At 35.1% G+C, this 26,476-nt stretch overlaps 1 protein-coding gene across 8 annotated transcripts in view; it reads left to right on the forward strand.

Moving 5' to 3' along the window:
- ADAMTS19 (ADAM metallopeptidase with thrombospondin type 1 motif 19) overlaps positions 1-26,476 on the forward strand; it is a 283,872-nt gene that overhangs the window by 183,265 nt on the left and 74,131 nt on the right. For 4 of the 8 annotated variants that reach the window (XM_015451847.3, XM_065546713.1, XM_065546714.1 and 1 more), the window contains 5 exons: positions 4,240-4,370; positions 5,265-5,437; positions 10,780-10,907; positions 15,089-15,209; positions 22,005-22,118. In XM_015451847.3, the coding sequence (XP_015307333.2) occupies positions 4,240-4,370; positions 5,265-5,437; positions 10,780-10,907; positions 15,089-15,209; positions 22,005-22,118 (667 nt within the window). The remainder of the gene's footprint in view (positions 1-4,239; positions 4,371-5,264; positions 5,438-10,779; positions 10,908-15,088; positions 15,210-22,004; positions 22,119-26,476) is intronic. The other 4 variants (XM_065546712.1, XM_005557681.4, XM_073995178.1 and 1 more) reach the window with 1 other exon arrangement.

A 26,476-nucleotide genomic window follows, 5' to 3' on the forward strand; every position in this document is an offset into this window, starting at 1 on the left:
AAGCACACACACACAGAAGTATATATTTTCAAACTCATAAAATTAGGTAGGCATGGTGGCGCAGGCCTGTAATTCCAGCTACTCAGAAGGCTGAGGTGGAAGGATTGCTTGAGCCCGGAAGGCAGAGGTTGCAGTGAGCCGAGACAGCACCATTGCACTCCTGCCTGGGCGACAGAGCCAGACCTTGTTTCAAAGACAGAAAAAAAAAAAAAGAAAAAGAAGATATAAACACAAAACTCCAAAGTGTAACTAGAAGTTACTTCTTAGGAGGGAAGTAGAATTGATGGCTGGGAGTATATCGATGAGATGGGTGAATATAACTTTTCTGCAGACATTTCTGGATTGTTTGACATAAGCATGCAGTCATTTATTACTTCTATGATTTCTTTAATTAGAAAAGAAAAATGTAAAAATTGTTTACATCCCAACTATTTTTGAAAAAAAAAACTAGAAATATTTTATCACTATATATTATCAGTAAGAAACTGATTCCTTAGAGGGAATTTCTGTGAAATATCAGTTAATTGTTTACAGACTGTTCCAAATATTTCCTATAAGCTTAAACAAAACATCAGAATTTGGGTCTGTTTTATTTTTTAAATATATACACAAAAGTACAAGAACCTGTGTATATCAAGCAAGCCTCCTGATATTGTGCTGAGTAATTTATTGCTTGAATCATAAAACTTTGCACCAGCAATCATTTTTATCATCCCCGAAACACAAAAGCAGTAATATTAAGAGATAACCAAACATGAGTCCTCAACCATCACATAACTTGTTCATCTTTTGTTTTTTAGCAATATAAAAATCTCTTTATTTTCATGATCTGGCACCTTCAATATTTTTCTGCTATGATTTTTTCCCTTGTGTGTATGAACATAATTTGCCTTCTTGAAATCTTCAAAATAAACTTATTTTGGCAGTTAAAACTATAATTACTAAACAAAAGTAAAATGTTTTGTTTTCCTATAATTGTGTTAATGATACTCTTAGAGGTTCTGTAATGCTTTGTATTTTGAAATAACTAATGAACCTCTCAGTTTTCCAGGCCTTGTGGGCTTCTTCAAATACTCATCTCTTCCAGCTCTTGTAGAAGCCATCGTGAAAATAGCTTCCAACACTCTGCCATTGTGTGCAGGAGTGCTAAAATATTTGAATGCTTGCAACCTCGCACTAAACATTGTTAGTTCAGTACATTGCTATCCAAGAGACAAAGCTTGGGATTTTGCAATTGATAACACTCTAGTGATATTAATCAAATTGTATAAATCTAGTTAATCTAAGAGTATATATTACATCTGAGAAGGTGCTTACAGAATTCTATACTTCTGAATGAGTTTTAACAAAGAGGCTTATATACTCTTTATGGACAGCATATTGCAAATTGAAAACAACTTCTTTTCTTCTCTTTTTATATTTTTAATATAATTTTCATATTTTGCAACTTACAATACAAATATCAATATGTGGGCATTTACATTTCACAGAGATTAGTGGGCAAAATGATTTATTAAACAATAATAAATGTATGTATTTTACTTTCAGTACTTGCTAGGAATGAAAAGAGGGGAAAGAGACATTAAACACCAATTTATTAGAACTTTAGACTGTTTGGAAGGATTCTATGTAATATATTTTAGTTATTTATTTTCCCTCATTGAGATTCTTGAAATTGCCATCATAATTTATTATTGGAAACAATAAAGACTGTAATATCCTAATATATCACAATGTGCATATGTACACAGCTTTTTGCCTTCCTTCCTTCCTCCGCTTCTCTTTTCCACAATATATGTACAAGATTTGATCAGAGGCTGATCAGACTCCTTTGACATCTTCACAGACCCCTTTCAAATGTGTGTTTTCATGAACTTCCTAGACATGTCCACATAAAAATTTGGGAGTATAGAACTATAATTAGTCTGTTAGGTCATGCACTGTCTTCAGGTGGTCTATATTACATAATTCCTTAGTACTTTTATAAATCAGACTGAATTAATAGATAAGACAATTTTTTAGCGTTTTCAACAATACATAACTTATTTTTTGAGGCTAAAAAATGCAAATGTTGTATGAAACAAATCATGCTGCTCTCCGTAATAACCCTAATGATATTTATGGAAAGCATCATTAGGATTATTTTACATATCTTATATAACATACTGTATAATAAACAGAACATTTAACACTTTCCTCATTGTTGAAGCACAGAACCATATAGAAGACACAAAAGCAGATACCCTCTGGTTTCATCCAGACATCTGGTTATCTGCAAGGTGACAAACTTTAAATATTGTGCTATACTTTCTTCAAATTTCACTGATCTGTGTATGCAAACTGCTTTGCATATCGGTGTCCATTTCTCTTCATCTGCCAGATGTGTTACAGTTTAAATGATGTACAAATCTAGGTCCCAGTCCTTTCCAGAATATTTTAGTCTGCTGTGAACTCTAGCCCAGTCTTTCAATGCCAGCTTGCTGCTAAATGGCCAACGAGGTATGATATGCACCCTGGGAAACATAAACACCCTTAAAGTAGGCTAAAACAATGTGACCAATTGAAGTTTGACGACTTTCACATTGGATTTTTTTTTTCCATGAATGGCATAACATTTTTAAGTCCTTAAAACAAGTAAGTAATGTAGAAGTTTTCACATGGTTTGTTTCTCCTTTTCCAATTTTTAAACTGCATCTTTGTACAAAACCCAAATTTATTTAATGAGAGCCTTAGCATATTGATATTCTCTGAGTTGTTGATGTTTATTTTGTTTTTCAAGTTTAGATTAAAATCTTTTTGAATCTAAAAGAGGTTGAATTTAAATGTTGACATTGTTAGAGAAAATCTATGGGAACTAATCATTGTATTGCCTATAAAAGTAAGGCATTAATGGAGCCCACACAAAACTATATAGTGTAGTCTTCTTAATTCTCTTTTCTAAAAATAGCAATAAAAATATTTTCACAGTAAATTATAAAAACAGATGAATAAATATCAGAATGAACAGAATTTTGCTTAGAATTCTGAAAGTATTAACATAATGATACTTATAACTCTATTATTGTTATAGTTAGCCCTTATTAAATCCTTAGTAAGGGCTATACATTGTGTTTAATGCTTCATTCAACTCCTAAATAAACTGATAGGTAAATATGATTATCATTCACATTTTAGAAATAAGCAAGCTGAAAATCAGAGCATTTCTGTAATTTCCTCAAAATCCTTTGTAAATTGTGTTGCCATTAAGTGTAGAAGTTCCTTTAGGGCTAGGAGGACCAACTTACTCAACCGCATCATTATACAATCACTAATCTAAATGCTTGTAATCATACTTATTATTCTCAATATGATTTTGTTACTTTTACCATGTTTGCTATGACCATCATCTATTTGATTTTCAGGAATGAGGAGAAATTTTAATAACCTGTTCCCCAAATTCTAGCAACCATTCCTGGGTGACCATCAGCAATCTCTCTCACTGCTTTTGTTTTCAGTGAATGAAAAAATAAAATAAAAATAAAAAAGAGAATGACTACACTCCTTTCTTTTATTCCAGTTATCTTTGCCAGTTAATAGATACCAAGTAAAGTACAGAATAATTGGCATGAAATGACAGATTTTCAGCATCTAATTGCCCACGTCTTTCAAACCAACTTGCTATAATGTTAATGATTGAAGTTGATGGGAATTCTTTCAGGGAAAATAAAAAATAAAAAAAAAGCATAAAGGAAAGTGCTAAAATCAAACAGTATTTTTAAAAAATTGCAAAGTTAAAAAAGTACGGAGTCACTGACATTTCGTATGAAAATTACTAAATTCGCTAAAAATGTCTGCTTTGACGTAGGACATTTATTTCTTGTTTCCGTTCTTATTACTATGATTTTTTTGTCCCTTTAAATTATTATCTGTTTCTTAAATGTGTTGAATTTTCTTTCCTGGTTGTGCAACCTCGGATTCCCTACCCACTACCCTATCTCCATCACAGGAACTGAATTCTTAGTACTATAATAACAAATATTTGTGCACTGCTTTCCCGACGAGACCGTATCTGTGAGAATTGGGCAATTATATTACTATGACAAAAAAACAAGTGCCAACTTACTTTTGGTCTTTCCTAATTCCCCGTGTTTGTGGCTCTAGTAGACCTGATTTAATTGCAATTCCAGTGACATTTTAGGCCAGAGAATGATTTTCAGTTGTGCCCTGATTTGTTCACCTAAGACATAACTTTTGGAATAGTGGTGTAAGGCTGGAGAATGTACCAGCAGGACCTCAGCACCTGAACATCTGGCCGGAGAGTGGAGCCTGTGGAGTCCTTGTAGCCGAACCTGCAGTGCTGGGATCAGCAGTCGAGAGCGCAAATGTCCTGGGTAAACTCAAAGTTCCTGGTTGGGGGAGGGCATTTCTTCAAGTTTGGAATGCAAAGGTTTTACTGACAAAGCATGTTGGAAAGCAAAAGAAGCCCCTCAAACTCTACTCATGTTGGAAAACAGAAAAGTCCTTCAAATTATTTATTTTAAATAAAAACTGCCTTTAAGAAGAAAATAAAGACCAACCCTTCTAAGAATAAATAATGAAAGCTACAAAAGGTTATTTCTTGAGTAAATCTATAAAATATTTCAATAAACAGGGAGATGTGTATTAGAAAAATTATGTGAACATTTACAGGAACTGGGAGAAGAGCAGAAGGATGATAAGAAAGAGAATGAGAACAAAATTAATGACAGCAAGAGCTAAGACTAATGAAAAACAGAAACATGCTAAGCACAGGTACAGACAGGAATTATTATGGGATCAGCTTGTTAAACCCCATTATTCCTAGAGGAATTCTAGGAAAGTGTGAGAAAGTCATTCCAGCTTGTGAGCTTTAAACTATTGGTGTAGAGGTCACATGCAGTTTTAAATAATTTATATGAACTTATTTAAAAACATCTCCTTAATAATTCTAAGAACCAGATTTCTTAATGGGCATTTGAAGGCTATATTCCCCTCAGTCTCTGCCCTTTACTCCAATTTATCATTTTCATGGCAAGTGGGCTTTTATTCCTCATGTATTGTGGAAGGTATATTGATCAAGGGTTAGAAAATGTATATAGTCAAAGAAATAAATATATCTTGCTACTACTAACATTTAATGTGTCCAAGTTTTCAAAAGTAAATATAATATAAAGGGTTATATATTATTAATATAGTGGCTTTTAATTTAAAAACTGGGTAGTTAACATAAAAAATGTAAAACTGATTATTTGTACTTTCTTTTCTAGGCTAGGTTCTGAAGCAAGGGATTGTAATGGTCCCAGAAAACAATACAGAATATGTGAGAATCCACCTTGTCCTGCAGGTTTGCCTGGATTCAGAGACTGGCAATGTCAGGCGTATAGTGTTAGAACTTCCTCCCCAAAGCATATACTTCAGTGGCAAGCTGTCCTGGATGAAGGTATGACCAACCAGATCACCACCATCTTTGTTAACTAGATTTCTAGGTTTGCCAAGTGTTTTTACAATAGTCAGATTATTGTACATATTATCTTCAAAATATTTCTAAACTTTATTTTTTTCTACCTGTACTGACATATAATAACCACAAGCACTGACAAAAATATATTTTAAAAATATGAGGCGCTGTTACCCCATACCTATTAGAACAATGAAAATAAAAAGCAGTGACAGCAGTAACGCTGGTGAGGATGAGGAGAAACTGGATTTCTCAGGCATTGCTTGGTGGGATTGTAAAATCGTGCAGCCACTTTGGAAAATATAGTTTGACAGTTTTGTGAATAACTAAATGTACACTAACAATATAGAAATCATACTTCTGAGTGATGGAATACTCCTCAGCACTAAAGAGGAGCAAACGATTAATACATGCAACATCCTGATAGATCTCAGAGCATTATGCTGAGTGAAAAATGCCAACCTCAAAAGGTCCCATGCTATATGATTTCATGTGATAATATTCTTGAGTTGATAAAATTACAGAGATGGAAAACAAATTTGTACAAATTAGTGGTTGCCAGGGATTAGGCATGGTGGTGCGGAGAGGGATGGGTATTACTATAAAGAGGTAGCATGAGGAAGATCTTTGTGCTGATGAATAGTTTCAGACCTTGATTGCGGCAGTGGTTGAACAAATCTACAAATGTCATAAAATGGCGTAGAACTATACACACACAGGTAGCAATGCCAGTTTCCTGGGTTTGCTGTGGTTCTATAGTTACTAAGGTATAACCATGGAGGGGAAACTGAGTGAAAGGTATGTGGGAACTCTCTGTACTATGTCTGCAAGTTACTCTAAATATTTGATTATTTCAAAATAAGAATTTTAAGAAAACTGTATGCTGCCTTATTAGTTAAGAATGATATGCCAAGCTAGTTGACTCACATCTATAATCTCACCATTTTGGGAGGCCAAGGCAAGCAGATTGCTTGAGGTCAAGAGTTTGTAACTGGCCTGGGCAATATGCCAAAACCCTGTCTCTACCAAAAATACAGAAAAAGAAAATTGGCTGGGTGTTGTGGCATGTATCTATAGTCCCAGCTACTCAGGAAGCTGAGGCAAACCTCGAGGCAGAGGTAACAGTGAGCCAAAATGGTGCCACTTTACTCTAGCCTGGGTAAAGTTGTACCTGTATCAAAAAAAAGATGATAATACTTGCCCGTGGTGAGTGGGCTGTGGGTGTGGGCTGAGTTGCAGTTACCAAAAGTGGTGACAGATTATCTGATTTCATTGTTTATGATGCCACTAGTCTCTCTTTTCTCCCCTTAGTCAATTTGAACTTTGCTTTCCATCATTCCAATTAGATTCTTCTCAATAACCTAAACTCCATTGGCTGTCCATTTCAGTGCCCCCATCTGATGAAACCCTTTTCTCAGAATAGCACCTACATATAAGCAGTAATGGAAACAGCCAAACAATGGGGCAGATTATTCCTCTACTAGTGGTGGTGGGAGGAAATATAGCAGCCATCAGATTGATTACCTCCTTATTTTCTGCTATCAAAACACGTTAGCCTAACTTAGGATACTTCATCTGCTTTCTGCTATATGGCAGAATTTTAATTCCTTCTTTCCAAGGCCAGTCCCTCCAGTTGTGGCCTTGATACCATCCCCATCTTCCCTTTTCAGCTATCTTATTGATTACCCCTACTTTCTCTCATCTAGTTAATCTTCTCTGTTTTGGATCATTCACATTTAATTTTTTAACATATTTAAGACTCTCCCACTAAAACATAAAAACTTCCCCTCAAGATCATAGCCATTTTGCGCTGGTGCACCTACACGTTTCTCTCCTCACAGACACCCTTCTCAAAAGACCTGCCTGTATCCCAGCCCTGTTTTCTTCCCTTCAATCTGGATTCCACCAACACAAGTCTTTCTAATGTCATCCAGGAGTCTCATGGAAATGAAACCTAATAAATAGTTTCCCATCCTCTTCTTAGTTGACTCTTAAATACATTAAGGTGGCTGCCCACCCCCGTGATTCTTGGAACACTCGTGTGCCTTGCTTGGTTTCTGTGTTGTAACACTGACCTGGCTTTCCTGCTACATCTCTGGCGTGTTCTCCTTCTGCCTACTTCAAACACTATTCTGTTTTCACTCTGCATTTTCTTTTTAGGTGATCTTATCTGTTCCCATTACTTCAAATATGTAAATAATACATGAGTTTACATCTTCAACTAGTTTCCATTTGAGCTCCAAACTTGTACGTACAACTCCCCTCGTTGATATATCTAATTGGATATTTGCAGGTTTAAGACCAAACTCACGATCATAACCCTTCCTATTCATGTCCATTTGATCCTCTAGTGTGTCCCATCTCGTTGAAGGTAACACTTGCTTTTCAGTTGCACAAACTTGATCACCTGGTTTATAAGGATATTTCTATGGCCTGCCCCCTTTAATTTCTCCTGCCTCATCTTCTCCATCATTCTCTTTTGTAGACTCCTATATGGCCAGGCTGACTTCCATTCCACCCCTTAGATACATCTGCTCTTTTATTTTTGGGCCTTTATACCAGCTGGGTTTTGGCAAAATAAGCTTTCCTTCTCAAGCTTTGACATTGGTGTTTATTTATTTACCTTGAATACGTCTGCTGATTTTTGGGACTCAGTGTATGTCAATTCCTCTAGGAAGAAAGAATCCCTCTGATCCTCCAAATTATGTGTGCCTTCCAAGTACCACACACACAACCTGTAATAGCACATTTTATTGTGTCTGCATTCCCCCTAATGTCTGTCCCTAGTGTATCATCTATTGTATATTAAGTGTCCAATGAATATTTGTTAAATAAATTTGAATACATAGCCAGTAACTTTTTATTGTAACAATATAATCAATATGACTGTTCACATCATGAAAATTTTCTGATTATTTGAGTCTTAATCCTGTTTCTACTTCCAACTGGCTGTGACAGTTAATAATGTCAAGTTTATTTGAAACCCATTTAATTATGGGTGAAATAAGATACAGAAAATAGGTGTTCTCCAAATTAAAAGAAAATCAGAGTTGGATGTGCATCAATTTAAAACACTAAAGCTGTTAGAAATCACAATTAAAGGGACTCCTGACTCTTATAAAGTGATTTATATCATCAAATAATCCATAATAGCTATTTGTATAATCAGCAGGATACCATTTGTGATGATTTTGCAACACGTATCAATCAAACTCATCAGTCTGTATTTCAGATAAAATATACAACAGTCACTAGCCTACATGTATTACAGCACTATGGAAGAAATGGAAATATACAATTCTTTAAAAAACATCGTCTTAATAACATGTGACACCTTAAAATACAAGCGGCTATATCTGTTATATAATACACGGATCCCTGCCTAGGAGAATTAAATGTGGGGTAGCAATGCAGCAGTGAACATTTATTTTTAGAGAAAAGACATGCGTGGCTTCAACATTCAGGTATTTCACATACTTTGTGTGTGCCAAAATTTGGCTGAAATCCATGTCTAATGCATATCTTGGAAACAGTTGGTCTCTTAAATCAAGACAGAGCCTGCCTGCCAAGTATGGCATGTTACATGGATCACTACAATGTCACAGCCTTGAGGGCATACTCCAGAAATGAAGAGTGGTATCAAATGTTTATGTCATCTGTACAGCTGAAGTCAGCAGAGTGTATTTGTAATATGTTATAAAAGGAGAAATACAAAGATTTTTATCTGAATTTTTGCTTGAAATATTAATGGAATTTTCTAGGAGACTAACTCCTTTCAATATTATTTATTCATATATCTGGTTTGCTCTTCTCTTCAATGAAAACTACAGAAAGAGCATTATATATACCACTTTTAAAGTGTTGCAATTATAGCAGCTGTTTTTAAGTTCAAAGATATGACATAGTAAGCAGTCATTGAATAAACATAACCTACTTTGAGGTGTGAGAGCACACTGAAATGCTTTATTGCAGCTTATAATGGCATCTTAAAGGAAAATTTCAAAACCATGCACATTAAAGGCCATGTTCCAACTCCCCAAAATTGTTGAGAACAGTATTCAGAAGCCACATGTGAAAACTGTTTGAAATGTTCACTTCTGAAGGCTCATTTAACTGTCTGTCTTCTCTTTGCAAAGTGATACCCTGTTCCTTGCCTCTGGCTGTTATTTGGTATTTATAGAATCCCATCAGCATACGTGGAACTTTACTGAAGACATAAGGGAAGATCAGTGTCAGAGACCGTAAACTTTTTTCCATTCTATTTATATAAGCTTAATAAACAGTAAAGGACCTGACTGGTGTCAAGCCAATAGAGTAGTAATGTAGCATGGAAATTGCTCTGAGGTTTCAGATTTGGATAATAGTATTAGTGGTGTTACCAAATACTACAGCTCTTCTGTGGGAGGCTTAGAAATGGACACAACACTTTAAAAATATCGTGCCACATTCTGAGCCTAAAAGGCAAGTGTTTTAACCCCAAACATCCTATCTCATTGCTGAATGAGGCACTATGAAGACTGGCAGCTGTTTGGGAATTATTTACCTGGGTTTATGGTTCTCAACCTAGATATTGTATACAACGACATGGTTTCTGCATAAGTGGTGAAGGGGACAGAGTTCTCCCAAGCGCATCAGCAGTTGCACATAACTATGGATGCTCTCATGGGATGGTATTGCATTTCAGAACAATATTTCTGTTGCAGTGTAGTAACAATCCTAGTAACAGAAATGTTTTTTACAAATGCAATTGTTACTACAATCCCAGTAATAGGAAATTTCATGAGAATTCTCATCTTAGAGGCTCCTGTTTCTCCCTTTAGACATTTTTTCAATTAGCAAATGTCAACTTTGTAGAAATAAAAATTAGCGCATTGAAATTTAGAAGTAAGACATCAAGAAATAATTCAAGCATGAAGTAAATCTTAACCACGACTTAAAGATAGGTAGAATCCTGGTGCCTACTAAAGTTGAAGAGGATATCATTTCAAAAAAATATGATCATAAAATTGGGGTGTGCCAATTATTATTCAGGGAGGAGGTCTGGATTGTGTGTGCTAGATATGTTGAGCCATAAAATAACAAATGATACATTTTAAGGTAATTTGAAGCCAGATTTCTTAGAGGATTAATATTCATTGAACATCTCCAGGCACCTAATGTATTACACATAGAAATCTTCTAATGTTATCTACTCCAATATTACATTACTTAATTAGCATTGAATTATATTTTTTACTCAATAACCATTCTGACAAATGAAGCTTAAGGTAAAAATATGTATGCAGTAACTTTTTCTCATTTCTTTTTATCCATTCTGTATGTAGAAAAGCCATGTGCCTTGTTTTGCTCTCCCGTTGGAAAAGAACAGCCTATTCTTCTATCAGAAAAAGTGATGGATGGAACTTCTTGTGGGTATCAGGGATTAGATATCTGTGCAAATGGCAGGTGCCAGGTAAGACATTCCAAAAAGAAGAATTTATATGTTGAAGGAAAATTGTGGGACCATTGAGCAACTTCACAGTATGGTTGAAAGCTTTGGACTAAGATTCAAAAGATATTGCTATAGTCCTGCCTTGACTATGACCTTGAGCAAGTCTGATTTACTTTGAAACCTCATTTTTTCATGTGTGTAATGATGCGTTTGACTTGGTACTCCATAAAATCTATTACTAACTGAAAGAATCTGAGATTTTGATTGTGTAATATACATATTTCAGGTTTAAACTTGGAGCACTTTGGACATTTTATATCAAAATATTTCAGACCAAAAATTCAGGCACTCTAGTTCTCCATGCCTTGTGTCTAAGACTGAGCCATGAGGCAAAAATCAATAAAATTGACCTTATAACTCATATTCAAGTATCCTCAATATACTTGAATCAGATGATTTTTAAATGCATATTCAACTTTCTTATAATAAACATTTTATTTGCTTTTCTCTTTCTTTTAAAAAATTTCCATTTACATGCATGTGTGTGTTTTTCATCTATGTTTAGAAAAAATAGAATTCCTGTTAAAGTGATTATGAAGAGCATAGTGGAGAGATCAAAGTGTAGAAGTGAGCAGTTGCTAGTCATGGTTCTCCCACTGTCTCAAGTTAACATTCCCTGGAAGATCAATATGTGCAAAGTTTAATGCCAAGTGTTTTCATGATCATCATCTATGTGGAGATAAGGAAGAGGCAGGTTTGGGCACATGGTGAAATCAGGCTCTGGTGCAGTCACAAGACCTTAGCTGACCCCGTGGGAAGCACTTAAACTGGCATGGGGCTTGAGGGTTGTTACCATTTTGGGTGAGAAAATCAGACCATTAACTCTCAGCATCTACTATTGTTTGGATACAAGCTGCCCCAGGAAGTGGCTACGACCTTGGGGAAAGCAGGTTTCCTTAGTCTAGATAGTTTCTGATAAACCTTCCAGAAGCAGGAGAAAAATAAATCCTTTAGCAATGAAAGAGGTTGCTGAGTGGAGTGGCACTGAGTCCATGACAGCCTTTAGGAAACTGTTACTGGGCAAATCACTTAAAATATATTTGCATGCATTAATTAATCTATAAAATAAAGTTGGTAGACCATTGGTCATTGACTTTGTGCTATATACACTCCTTTGAGAATTTGATGAACTTCTTTTTCCTCAGAAAAATGTACAACTGAACACACACATACACATATACATATACATGCACACAAATGCCAAAAATTGAAAACAATTTCAAGCAATGAATGGATCAATCCATGGTCCAATAGAAGCATATGCACTTCTGGGTAAGAAGCTGGGAACAACACAAAACTTAAATGCTTTCCCAGCTCTGAGATTCTGTATTTTGCCAGTAGGCTATAAGGTTTAAAGCATAGAATCATGTAAAACCATTGGCATAAGAAGCAGTCTTTTGACTATATATTAATTTCTTTTATTCTTTAACAGAATATGGCAATTACCAAAATGTAGTTTTTCATTAAAAAATATCTATATTTTATTTGATTTATATAATTTAAAGATGTTTTACCTATACATATTTTGTTTTCAGATATGCTCTACTATTGAAGCCTTCATCTCATCATTATATGTAAATCTATTAGATTATTGTATGTCTTAAATGAATTTATTTTTTAAATTGTGTATGTCAAACATAATAGCCTAAATTGCTATGCTTTTTACTTAACAGTATTGTATAAGCCAAATCTTTTACAAAGTCCCTGGGTAAAAATTAAAATTACAGCAAAAACAACAAAGATTTTGCACAAATACTATGTGGACCTGATGATTATAATTAAATTAGAATTGTTTGAAATGGATTGTGACTTATAATGGCATTAAAACACTTCAAGATTCTGGCTTTTTAATTAAAATGCTTCATTTAGTCTTTCAATAAAATTGAAAACATGCCTCTTTAGTTTTTCTGACAACCCTTAGCAATTGGGGGTTTGAGTAGAGTGTTTTATCACTGAATATATAGCACCAAAGCTGAATACAGCATTACAGACATAGTGAATGAAAGGCAATCGAAGGCAGACAACTTTCTCTGGTGACCCATTTTGGTTCTGTGACATTTCTCTTACTGAAAACGATAAGGAAGGCTGGAGCCTGTATGATCATGTTATTTGCGTATCTCCCACACACCAGTGGTACCTCAGGTACTTGCTACCAGTGATGTGGCACTGCCTCTTCAAAGTAGTTCATCTTCAACTTTTGGATTTATGTGAGCATATTTTGATATGTGTGGATACTTAAAGCTACCAATTATAAGATACAAAATATTTATCTTTTTTTTTAAAAATATATGATTATTGACCTGTAGTATATATGTCTATTCCTTACTTTTACTTTGGATTTACAGACCTTGTAATATCCTAGTTAAAAGATTGGGAAAAACTAAGAAACTGCTAAGTACCAACTTATTTCGTAGTTGAACTATTATTTACTGTATTCTCACCATTTGCCAAGAGGCAATCTGGGTACCATGGATAGAGCAATAAAGATACTTTTATCATTTCAAAAACACTCCAGCTCTCCTCAACTTTTTCCCCATTTGAACATGGAGAGACTTTTCTTCTCAACCCAGGACTCCCAGTTCAGGCTCCTGCTTAATGTTCTCTTCACATACTTGGTTGTATACTCACATACTCTGAGCATTTCCTGTGGCTACTTCTTTCATCTAGACATTCTCTTTATTTCTCCCTGAATAAGCTTTGACTTGCTGATCAGAGTTCTGTGCTAACATTTTGTACCTCTTGACACTGATAGGACCCCCTTGACAAAAAGAAGGAATGCTGTATTGTGCAGTTTTAATGTGACTTTTGCTCCCAGCATATCCATCCTGCAGCTGCATTTAATAATCTGCTAGCTTCCCCCACCCCAACACCAGCAGCACCAGTCACAAAGATTCTGTTTTTCTTTCCGTTGCATTTAATATTTTAAAATTTCCTGAAAATAATTGGAACCTATTATAAATGGATGTATCATCAGTCTCTGTTCCAAATCCATCTTGATTAGGAGGAATTGTGTAATACTACCATTTATTTCTGACAGTACTGACATACTAAATTCTGCCCTTTGAGTATGTACAACTTTGGCTCATCAATTGGAAGCAAACATTATTTACAAGAAAAGAGGCAATTGATTGGGCCTTAGAAGATTCATATTAACAAAATTCTTCTGGGAGCTTATAAAAATTAATTCCCCAACTGTTCGTGTTTTCTTAAAGCAACCATGGGTTGTGAGGGGTTCTTACTCACATTCATGTGCTAGCTGCCAAAGGAGATAGGGATAAAATAAACTACAGTTGATTTATGAACTGTAGTAAAAATAAACAGCTATGCTTAGTTTTCCAGAAAGTTAATATTTACCATTTAGCACTTACTTTACAATCACTTTAAAAGTTAAGCCATCCATATAGTGAAGTATATCTGTTCTTTGTTGAGTAGAAGGAATTAAACTAATCATGTTGCATTTAACAGAAATGTGATTTCCTTTGGGACTTATGTACATTACATTTTTCTCAATAATATTTTTTCCAAATTACTTTATGGTGTAATTTAATACTTACTATAAAAGATACTCTATGCTGGTCAGAGTGGCTCACACCTATCATCCTAATACTTTGGGAGGCCAAGGCAGGCAGATTACTTGAGCTCAGGATTTCAAGACCAGCGTGAGCAACATGTTGAAACCTTGTCTCTACAAAAAAACACAAAAATTAATCCAGCATGGTGACACATGCCTGTAGTCCCAGCTACTTGGGAGGCTGAGGTGGGAGGCTGGCTTCAGCCTGGGAGGCAGAGGTTGCAGTGAGCCGAGATGGAGCCTCTGCCCTCCAGCCTAGGTGACAGAACCAGACCCCATCTGAAAGAAAAAGAAAGATAGAAAGATAGATAGAAAGGAAGAAATAGAGAAAGAGAGAGGAAGGTATGTAGGTAGGTTAGCTGTCATCACTATCTAGGTAATTTTACAGATTATGTTATTTGACATTGGCTTGTTGTATTAGCTTGCACCAGAGAATATGACATTTTATAATATGACATTTTATAAGTTTTACAATTAAATATATCTGGTTTATAGAGACTATGTCCCAAATTAGTAGTAAAACAAAAAAGAATACCTCTATTTATGATGTGCTATCATTCTCTTGTTACAGAAAGTTGGCTGTGATGGTTTATTAGGGTCTCTTGCAAGGGAAGATCATTGTGGTGTATGCAATGGCAATGGAAAATCATGCAAGATCATTAAAGGGGATTTTAATCACACCAGAGGAGCAGGTAATTTTTCTTTATTTTTTCATAAATATTAATCCCTGCAATCTTTGGGGACACAAATTACATTGAATTTAACTTAAGAGATTATAGTTCTAATTCTATTGAAGACTTGCAATGGGTATTAAATGATTTTTGTGATGACATACAATACATGTGATATGAGCCAAAAATCCTAACAAGCCCATCTCCCAATAATGAAAATATGAAGTCATCTGTTGTACATTTAATAAGTTAGAAGAGCAAGGGAATAATCTAATTTGCATTGGCTAATGTTATCAGGTTTCTACAGACCTTATTCTCCAATGCAAAGAATGATGTCTACTGGAAAATAATGATTTGTAACAGCCTAAAGCAACCATTGAGAATAGTAATGTTGAGATTTTCAGCTTTCCATCTTTATTTTTTTCTTAATGTTTTTGCTACATTATCAGGGAGTACATTTTTGGAAACAGAGGGTCCATGACAGTGTAGCATACAACCAAGAGGAGTCAGAAGATGTGAGATAATGTTCCAAATAGATTTAACAGCAGAGTTCATCCTCTCTTGTTTTCTCATCTATAAATACTAATACTCAGGGAATGTGAGATTAAAATTATGAATGATCTACATAGTATACGTTTAAGGTAATTTACAACAAAATATGATATTGTCTTTACTGAAATATAATGATCCCAAAATGTGGTTTATGTACAGAAAATGCTTTATACTCAGGATCTTAAGCTTACTGGAAAGCAGCAAACATTTTCTGTGTTTACATTAGTCTGTTACCTGGGCATGTGTCTTGTACCCTTAATATTGGTATCTATTTTCATGATTGATATGCTTATGTCAAATATACTCTTTTCTTTTTAAAATTATACTGTACTTTTTGAGACAGCATGTCACTCTGTTGCTCAGGTTGGAGTGCAGTGGTGCATGGCTCACTGTAGCCTTAACATCCCATGCTCAAGCAATCCTCCTAACTCAGTCTCCCAAGTAGCTGGGACTAGAGGCATGCACCACCAGGCCCAGCTAATTTTTTTTTTTAATGTTGTTTTTTGTAAAGATGGGTCTCACTATGTTCCATAGATTTGTCTCAACTCCTGGGCTCAAGCAGTCCTCCTACCTTGGCATCCCAAAGTGCTGAGATTATAGACATGAGCCACTGTGCCCACTCTAAATATGCTGTTTTCATCATTAATATGCTTATATTAAATATACCAACATTTTCCTAGTTTAAATTTCTTTTTGAAAAGAACAAGAATTCTGAGCCTAATACATGAATTAATTTTAATACAAAGAACAGGCCATTTATGTTTGAGTAATCGAGAAAACAGTTCATTCTAGATAAAACAGTCCTTCAGAAAAGAAAATTAGTCACAGTCTTCTAAAGTATGAATGTAAATTGTTTGCTAGGCCTAAACAGAATAAAAGATAAGTGAGCCTGAACATCTTAAAGCCCGGAAATGAGTAGGGCCTATGGTAAATTGCAGATCAAACTCGCAGTCTTCAAAGTGGTGAAAAAGGTGATAGGTCTCAAACATCAAAAATCTGCCAGCACTCATTTAGAAAAAATAAATAAATACTTAGCTGAAACAGGCTCTCAGACTTTCAACTAGGAAATATAATTATAATAAGCTTTTTCCACCTGATTGTGATGGCAGAAGTTTTTTTTTATAGTGCAGAAATTCAAAAAAAAAAATTGAAAGACTAAAAAAATTTAAAGATATTAGAGTTTTAAAGAATATTCTTTCATATTTATTTAGTATGCCTGGAAACAGTTCACAGAATACAGATGCACACTTAGCACTGATGCCTTTATTTAATTGTAACACTTCATATTTTCACTAAGCATAGAAAACAGAAATACCATTAAAAATCAGTGACTCTTTTTATTCTGACTGTAGTTATGTGAATATATATTTTCCCAGATTTTTATTTCAAATCCCCTTTTTATTCCACTTTAATTTCTACTTTTGTTCACTGTAGGTAAGTTATATTAAAACTTACCTACCATGTTTATTTGGAAAACATCAGCAGTGCCTAATATCGTACAAATATTAAAGGCTAGTAAGACCACTTTCTTCCTTACAACTCTGTTAATTTCACGTTGCTCACAGGGAAGAAACCAGAATTCTTAGCTTGGACCTTAAGGTCTACATGTGTTGTCCCTGTCTGTCTCTCCGGTCTCCTGTCACACCAAGGTCCTCTTCCTTCTCTGAGTCCTTACAGGTGCTTACACTGACCATGCCCCTACTGCCACCCACCAGCCTCTGCCACACACACCCACGTCTGGCATTTCCAAATGTGTATCGATCAGCTTTCTCTTGGCTTTGATGGATGAATTCCTAGATATCACGTAGTTCTCAGTTCAAATATCATTTATTTAATGAAGTGATCCCAGAAGTGATACCTCCTATGGCTAGTGACTATTTTAGTGATGTTTACCATGTTTGTATCCATATCGTTTAGCTCTAGTCACATTTATAATTTTATGTTCACTTGTCTTTCCTATGCCATTAGGCCTTAAGCTCGATGAGAAAAAAAATATGCTATTTTTGTTTAACACCATATTTGTAATTATCAGCATAGTATGTGATCCATTAATATTTGCTAGTTTAATAATGAAATGCTAAATTTGTATAACGTTCTATTTTAAAAATTCTGCAGGAGTTATTAATTCTATCACAGGCACCATCTACTTGTGACTTCAGGAATGTTGTATTTATTTCTCTTGAGACGATTTTATCCCTATAGCTATGTACTTCCTAGAATTTTTTAAAGGCCATGCAGCCCTCTTTGTCCAGTTTGGCCACGCACGTTGAATATATTGTATGAGTAACACATGTGCAGACACACATGGGTGTTTTCAGTCCCTGTGCTCTACTTAGAGTTTGCTAAATCATTTTTGTTGGAGCTGGAAAATAAATTCAAGAAGCGGTTTTTTTTTGTTTTTGTTTTTGTTTCTTAGTACTTTATCATGTCTTCCATTGTAATTTGCCTAGCTAAGTGATACATTTTTAGAGGAATGAAAGGCAAATTACGTATTGGCCAGTTGTTGAACTGCATAGTTATCAGTATATACTAAGAAGAAAATGGGCATAAAATGTTTTATTCTTTGTATAAGAAAATGAAGTACAAGGAGGACATGCTGTAAGAGCTTTTGTGTGTGTAGTTGTTTGCCACAGCAGTGGGAGAGTCCTAGTGTTAACTATTTTTTTTTTTTATTTTAGGAAATAGTTGCAGTGAATTATAGCAGTGAATTATAGCAGGAAGTGAACAGGAGAAACAGACAGACCTGAGTTCAAAGCTTGGGTCAACTAATTACTGACAATGCAGTGTTGGAAAGTGTGTTTTTTCCTCTATCTTTATTTTCTCATCATATTAAATTAGAAGTGTAATATCCACCTTGGAGGCTATAATTATGCTTAAAATTAATAATTTATGTAAAGTAACTATAATAATGATTAGCACATACAGTTTTTCAAAATATGGCATTTGTTACTTCACTGTTACCGTGAAGATGAAGAATGATATCAACATTTTAAGATGGCTGATTAAAAATGGGATCTCTGGTTATAAAATAGGATGTTATTGTGTGTAAAGTGCACAAGAGGATCAAATTTACAATATTGACTTCACTGGCTTCATGATCCAACTTCTAAGCTTCTAAGTCAGTACACTGTTAATTGTGCCAAATGGCATATTTACTGAAAGTATTTAACTCCCAGTCATTGGCTTTCCCTCTTCATATGTGTTTGATTAATATTTTTCTACCTCTCTTCTTAAATCAGTCTAACCTTTCCTTTAAGTCATCCCAACTCAATAAAAGAGAATCACTGTAAATATAGCTATAAACTTAGATATACCTATAGCTCTAATGTATAACATACCTCAGAGAGTACCATTAAACTCAAACAAGAATTTGCACATACTAGCTCTACTTTGTTATATCTACTCTTCTTTTTTAATATTCTGAAGTTCAACATCTGCTCCCAACACGTTGCTGAATTCATTTGCTTGGAGATTAACAGTTATCTCTTGACTGGAACACTCAGAAGACTCTCTTTGGCCACCTTTCTCTTTGATGCCTCATGTTTGACATACAGCTTTTGACAGTTCACCAGCAATTCTTCTTGAGATATTCTCATCCATAGGGTCCCACTTCCCAAAACAGACCAGATGTCCTCCTTCTCCTTCTCCTTCTTCTTCTTCTTCTTCTTTCTTTTTTATTTTTATTTTTGAGACAGAGTCTCACTCTGTCACCGAGGCTGGAGTACAGTGGCACAATCTCAGCTCACTGCAACTTCTGCCTCCCAGGTTCAAGTGGTTCTTCTGCCTCAGCCTCCTGAGTTGCTGGGATTACAGGCGTGTGCCACCACACCCAGCTAATTTTTTGTATTTTTAGTAGAGACGGGGTTTCACCGTGTTAGCCAGGATGGTCTTGATCTCCTGACCTTGTGATCTGCCTGCCTCGGCCTCCCAAAGCGCTGGGATTACAGGCGTGACCCACTGCGCCTGGTCCCATTCCTCTATCTTTTTTCCCAATTTATTTTTATCACTTTGTTAAAAACTATGACTGTCACCAAAGTTGAGTCCTTGATTTCTCTTCTTGATTTTCTCCACTTATTTCCATGCCTTAACTTGGTGATTCTGTAAGGATATCTCGCAAAGCTACGTCAGTAGCATGACCTTTCTCTAGATTCCAGATGTTACAGGGTTCTTATTGGATGGTTTTACTAGTGTGTTGTACCATTTTGTTAGATACAAATTGCAAAACCAAATTTATTCATTTATTACCAAAACTAGATGATTTCTCTCTTAACTTCCATGTTCCTGTAAATGATGCCCCATTCTCACATAGCTAATAATAAAGCATTGTGTTCAATATTTATTATGCCCACTTTCTTTTGGTTACTAAGTTCAGAAAATTTTTTCTACAGAGTATCTTCTGGATTTTCTCCCTTAGCCTCCACTACTCCTGGATTTTACCATTAGTGTCCTCACACTGTCACCCACAACTATATCCCTGTTCATCTTGGATATCACTGTTAGACAAAGCCTCTCGAAGCCAGGATCCAATTACCAAGATCCTTGCTATAGAATGTTCGATAGTTTCAAATTGATAAATTCATTCTCCTGGGCATGCATTTAAACTCTCTTTAATAAAGCCACTCTCTTACATCTCATTCCATCAGAATTATTTCATTCAAGTACCAGTAACCACACCACATATCCCTTACTCTTCCTTATACACAGTGAACTCATCCTTTTTCTGTATGTATCTGAAGCCTACCCATTCTCCAAAGGCAGTTCATCTATTTACTTTTTTGTGAATCTTTCCTTTATAAGTTGTTCTCTCTTCTGAATCATAGTGATTCTGTCTGATGACATTGTTTCCCAAGTATGAGTAATGTTTAACAGGGAAAAAAAAATCCTACCTCTGTGAATAAAAATAGCAGTGAAGCCTTGAAGGTAGTAGCTTAAACAACTCTGGTTTATAATCTTCAGCAGAGAGCTAACCATATCATTTTGCATATTACCTTTTTAACATGATATTTGCCATTGTATTCAACTCATTTATATAAGGTAGTTATGCCTGTCTTTCCAATTCAATTATAAGCTCACTGAAGGCAGAAGTCACATACCTGACTTCTATGTGCAAATAGCCATTATGCATTTGTTTCCATTTTAATTGCTGCGTATTTTGTTCATGTGAAAAAGTGACAGTGCTTTTATGTTTAGTGTTACTGAGAATGGCTTAGTGTTGCTGAAATGTGCAATTCAATAGTTAAACAAACTGTGTTCTTGAATGGAAATAACTATTCTAAAAGCACATGGCACTACTTCCAGCCACTGCCACCAGGTGGGGTATATGCTACCTTTTGGTATATGCCAAATATCTAAATATTCTCAGGAAGATGAATAATTAATAAATAGGAGACAACTCTGGAATTAGGTCTTGTGCCTTTTTTAAAGCTTAGAAGGTAGACTTTTATAAGATACGTGGATCTGCACAGAACTACTAAGAACAATATTTTAATATAATTGGAAAATAACTATTCAAGCAAAAGTAGGCATCTGTTCTCACTATTCTGCACTAAGTGAAACTTGAGTCTGTATTTTTCTACACATTTTCTCTTATCTCACTTTACCTTATCATCTTATTTCTCTTCAAGCATTATATCCCTAACATCTGCTGAAAAATGTTTCCTGAGAAGCACCTAATTTTGCCTTGGGTCTAGCTGTCTGACATCTTCAGAGATGACCCTAGACTGCTTGGTGTGACCTAACACTTTCTGTCTCCGGCATCAGTTTCAAAACCCTTTGTTAATATCCTCCAGAAAATGCTTGGTCTCTCTTGTCCTATACTTCAGTACTCCAGGGATTCAGTCCAGGCCTGCTATATTTTCTCCAGCTATATACTCTTTTTCCCCACACTTTCTAACCTAAAGAAGTTCCCACAACAAAATCTGAGGTTTTCTGTCCTATTTCACGATCCACTGTGTTTCTAACCAGGCTGTTCCACTGGGTTTTTTTCTTTCCTTACAATTCATAAGGTATCAATGAGCTTTTTTTGTTGTTTTACATAAAATAAAAGTGCCTGTTTGTCCTCCATAGTGCTGTAGGCTCAACATCTTTCCAAGAAACTTCACTGGAAATCATGACAGCTTTTATATATAAAAATTTTTCTTTACGTAAGTAGTGAAATATCATAGCAATAACCAAAACCGAAAGGAAAACAAAAGGCAAGTCAATCAAGAAAAGAGATTTTTGAAGGAACTCAAGATTTATTTCATGTTTTATTGACCCTTACAGGTTATGTAGAAGTGCTGGTGATACCTGCTGGAGCAAGAAGGATCAAAGTTGTGGAGGAAAAGCCGGCACATAGCTATTTAGGTAACCTGTGTTACAGACACAGAGAAGATCCAAGTACGAGCCCAACTCCCTGCCCTGAGAGTTCTATGATGAGGAGGAAGTCAATCTGTTTCTAGTTTTATGTTTGAACTTCCCAGGAACTATCTTTTGTCATATTAAGTAGGAATATTTTTCCTTCTCTCCCAAGGACTTCCCAGGAGCAAAAGCAATCTGGTTGTCTGTATGTTTTTGAGGGGTAAAAATTGCTTCCACATGTTAGTCCAAGATAAAAAAACAAAACAAAACAAAACAAAAACCTCATTGAATGATTTGGGTATGATTTATATTCATATATATTCCGTAACTATATTTATTTCACATATATACATACATTCACACACACATATACATATTAGTTGCATTTATAAATGAATTTATGTGTATATATATAATGATCATTTTATCAGGAAATCTTGTGGCATTTTTGAAGTAATGTTCTACATACTAAAGGACTTGATTTTTTAATGGAAAAGGGTTCTCTCTCTTGCCTCATTTTAGGAAAACTCACCTATGAAGAAAATATTTTTAAAATTTTTAACTAATATGAAAAGTACTGTATCAGTTATTTTAATCGTTTAATTAGGTCATTTCATGATTTTTAAATATATGAAAAAAAGTTGTCAAAATATACATGCTCATATGTTAAAAAAAAAAAAGTTTCAATCTAAATCTTGTGAAATGAGGTTTTATCTGGCATCCAGAGATAGAGGGACCTAATATGATGATGTCAGGCAGAAGACTAAATAATTTTCCAGAATTGTAACACTGTGTTTGTATTATCTTTACACACACAAAAAAAGCTCTCAAGCCTATTTTTTGTAACAAAAATAATGTCCTCCCTATTTTTTCTTAAATGAGCAATAATGTCCCAATGAGGAATCCTTTGTACATAAAAACAACTCAGCTTACGTGATTGTTTCTACTCTGCAATATCAAAAATACACAATCTACACTCAGATTGAATTTTTTTCAATAGAAGTTGAATTCTAGGAGTAGAAAAATTTGAGGAAAGGGGACAGTAAAAGGAATTCTTTATCATGTGACACACTCATTACCAATTATTACCATTTGTTCCCAATATATGCATTGGTATTTAATCTATTTTACCTACTATGGTACAAATAGATCATACAGGATTTTCAAATACAGATTAAAAGTCCTGATACCCAGTTTTTAGAGACACTGGCCATAATCTAGATGATTTCAATACATTCATTCAATAACAGACAAGTGGTTATTACACTTGCATGTATGTTTTCTTTTTTCCAAGCTATAAAGGAATATATAGATATGTCATATGGAATTTTGTCAATTATACAAAATTCTAAATTATAGTATGGGTTATAGTAACCTGACACATGTGACTGAATAAGCCAGGCAATATTACAAAGGTGACATCTTCATGCTGTCTCCAATTTCTTACCTCCCAGTCTCTTTAACCAATCCAGTCCTGTTTCCTGTCTCCCTCTACAGTAAATGCCTTTTTTCAGGTCAGCAAATACCCTCTATGTTGACAAATCTAATGTTACTTGACCTGTAAACAGCATTTAAAACTGCTGACCTCTCCTCATTTCATTAAACACTTAGAGGACCACTGGATGCCCCTTACTGGTCTCTTTTGTGAGGTCTTCAGCCTCTTTATGTTTCCAAATGTTCCCATACTATAGGGTTCAGGCCTAGGTCCTGATCTTTTCTCTGCTATATTTTCTCCCTAGGGAATTACATCCAGCTCTATTGTTTTACACGTTTATTTTATCAAAAGTTTCATAGGTACCTCAGAAATTATAAGTCTGATATAGTTTGGATGTTGTCTCTTCTAAATCTCATGCTAAATTCTGATCCTCAGTATTGGAGGTGGGGCCTGGTGGGAGGTGATTGGATCATGGGGACGGATTTCTCACAAGTGGTTTAACACGATCCTCTTGGTGCTGTCCTCATGACAGTGAGTTCACATGAGATCTGATTACTTAAAAGTATGTGACATGCACCCCCCACCCTCCTGCCCCTTGCTCCCTCTCTCCCCATATGAGATGCCTGCTCAAGCTGCACTTTCTGCCATGACTGTAAGCTTCCTGAGATGCTCATCAGAAGACAAGCAGATGGCAGCACCACACTTCCTGTACAGCCCACAGAACTGAGAACCAATTAAATCTATTTTCTTTATATACTACCCAGTCCCAGGTGTTTCATGATAGCAGTACAAGAACAACCTAACAGAAAGTCCCAAATCAAAAGTCCAAATAAAAAATTTGATTTCCACTCCATGCTAAAACCTCTTCTTCCTTTGGTGTTCTCCACTGCAGTGAATGTCACTGCATTAGTGTCCTATGCCTACTATAACAATTACTGCAAATTTGGCTACTTAAAACAACAAAAATGTATTCCCTCATAGTTCTGCAGGCCAGAAGTCAAAAATCAGTTTCACTGGACCAAAAGTCAGTGTTTGCAGTGTTACACTATCTCTGGAGACTCTAGGAGAACATCTATTCCCTGTATTTTCCAACTCTGGTGGCTGCCAGCATTCCTTCGCTTGTGGCCTTGTCACTCCATTGTCTGCCTGCATGGTCTCATTGCCTTCTCCTTTCCTTCTGGGTTCAAATTTTCCTCTTCTTCTCTCTTATAAGGATACATGTGATTGTACTTAAGGCCTACCCGGATAATTCAGGATAATATCCCATCTCAAGATCTTCAACTTAATATCTGTAATTTTTTAAAATGTGCCACAGAAGGCAATTATCTTAATTTGTGCTGCTATAAAAATGCCATGGATTAGGTAGCTTATAAACAACAGAAATGTATTGCTGATAGTTCTGGAGGCCAGGAAGTCCAAGATCAAGGCACTAATAGAGTTGGTGCCCTTTAAGGGCTCATTTCCTGATTTATAGATGGCATCTTCTCGCTGTGTCCTCACATGGTGGAAGGGGCTAGCTAGCTCTCTGGGATAAGGACACTAATCCCAATTATAAGGGCAGAGCTCTTATGACCTAGTCACTTCTGAGAAGATTCCACCTTCTAATGCTTCTAATTCTAACTTGGGGTTAGTATTTCAACATATAAATTTTAGGAGGGGGACACAAATATTCAGACCATAGCAGTAGTATTCATATGTTCCAAGGATTAGGATATGGGTATCTTTTCCCCCCTCAATAAAATTTTTTATTGTAAAATATATATCACATAAAATTTACCGTCACAGCTATTTTTAAGTGTCAAGTTCAGTGAATTCAGTGGCATTAAGTACATTCACATTTCAATGAAATCTTTTGAAGGAATACAAAAACCCATTTTAAAATTCATATGAAATTTTACATACAGAAGTGACCCTGAATAGTCAAACCAATCCTGAAAAAGAACAAAGCTGGAAGATGCAAACTTTCTGATAGTAAAACTTTCTACAAAGCTACGGCAGTTAAAACAGTATGATCCTGGCATAAAGACAGACGTCTAAACCAATGGAAAAGAATAGGAAGTTCAGGAATACATATATATATTCAAATGATTTTCAACAAGGGTACCAAGACCATTCAACTGAGAAAGGACAGTCATTTTTTTTCCAGTGGTGCTGGGAAATCTAGATATCCACATGTAGAAAAATGAAGTTGGACCTTTACCTAAAACCATATAAAAAGGCTGTTTTGTCCAGGGCTTTTGATTTTTGATTGCTGATTTAATCTCCTTGCTAATTATAGTTCTATTTATGATTTCTCTTTCTTCGTGATTCACTTTTGGTAGGTTTTGTTTTGGGAAATGTGCACATTTCATCTAGGTTATCTAATTTATGGTCATACAGTTGTTTATAGTACTCTCATAATCCTTTTTATTTCCATAGCATTGATTATAACATCCCCACTTTCATTTCTAATTTTAGTAATTTGAGTCTTGTCTTTTCTTTTGTTCCCTTAGTCAGTCTAGCTAAAGACTTGTTAATTTTGTTGATTTTTTCAAAGAACTATCTTTTAGTTTTGTTGATTTTTCTCTATTGTTTTCTATTCTACGTTTCACTTATCTTTAATCTTATTTGCTTTCTTCTACTAGTTTGGGATTCAGTTTGTTGTTTTTCCAGTTTCTTACATGGTTAAGTTTTGTTGTTAATTTGAGATCTTTTTTCTTTTTTAATGTAAGGGTTTATAGGTATACATTTTCTCCCTAGAAAAACTTTTGCTGTGTCCCATAAGGTTTGACTTTGGCATGTTGAGTTTTCATTTGTCTCCAGATAATTTCTAATTCCTGATTAGATTTTTTTTTCATTGTTGCATTGGTTGTTAAATAGTATGTTGTTTAATTTCTACAAATCTGTGCATTTTCTGTTTCTGTTCTTGATTTCTAATCTCATCCCTTTGTGGTCAGAGAAGATATTTTGTATGATATTATAT

This window comes from Macaca fascicularis, chromosome 6, assembly GCF_037993035.2.
Source record: "Macaca fascicularis isolate 582-1 chromosome 6, T2T-MFA8v1.1".
Lineage (NCBI taxonomy): Eukaryota > Metazoa > Chordata > Mammalia > Primates > Cercopithecidae > Macaca > Macaca fascicularis.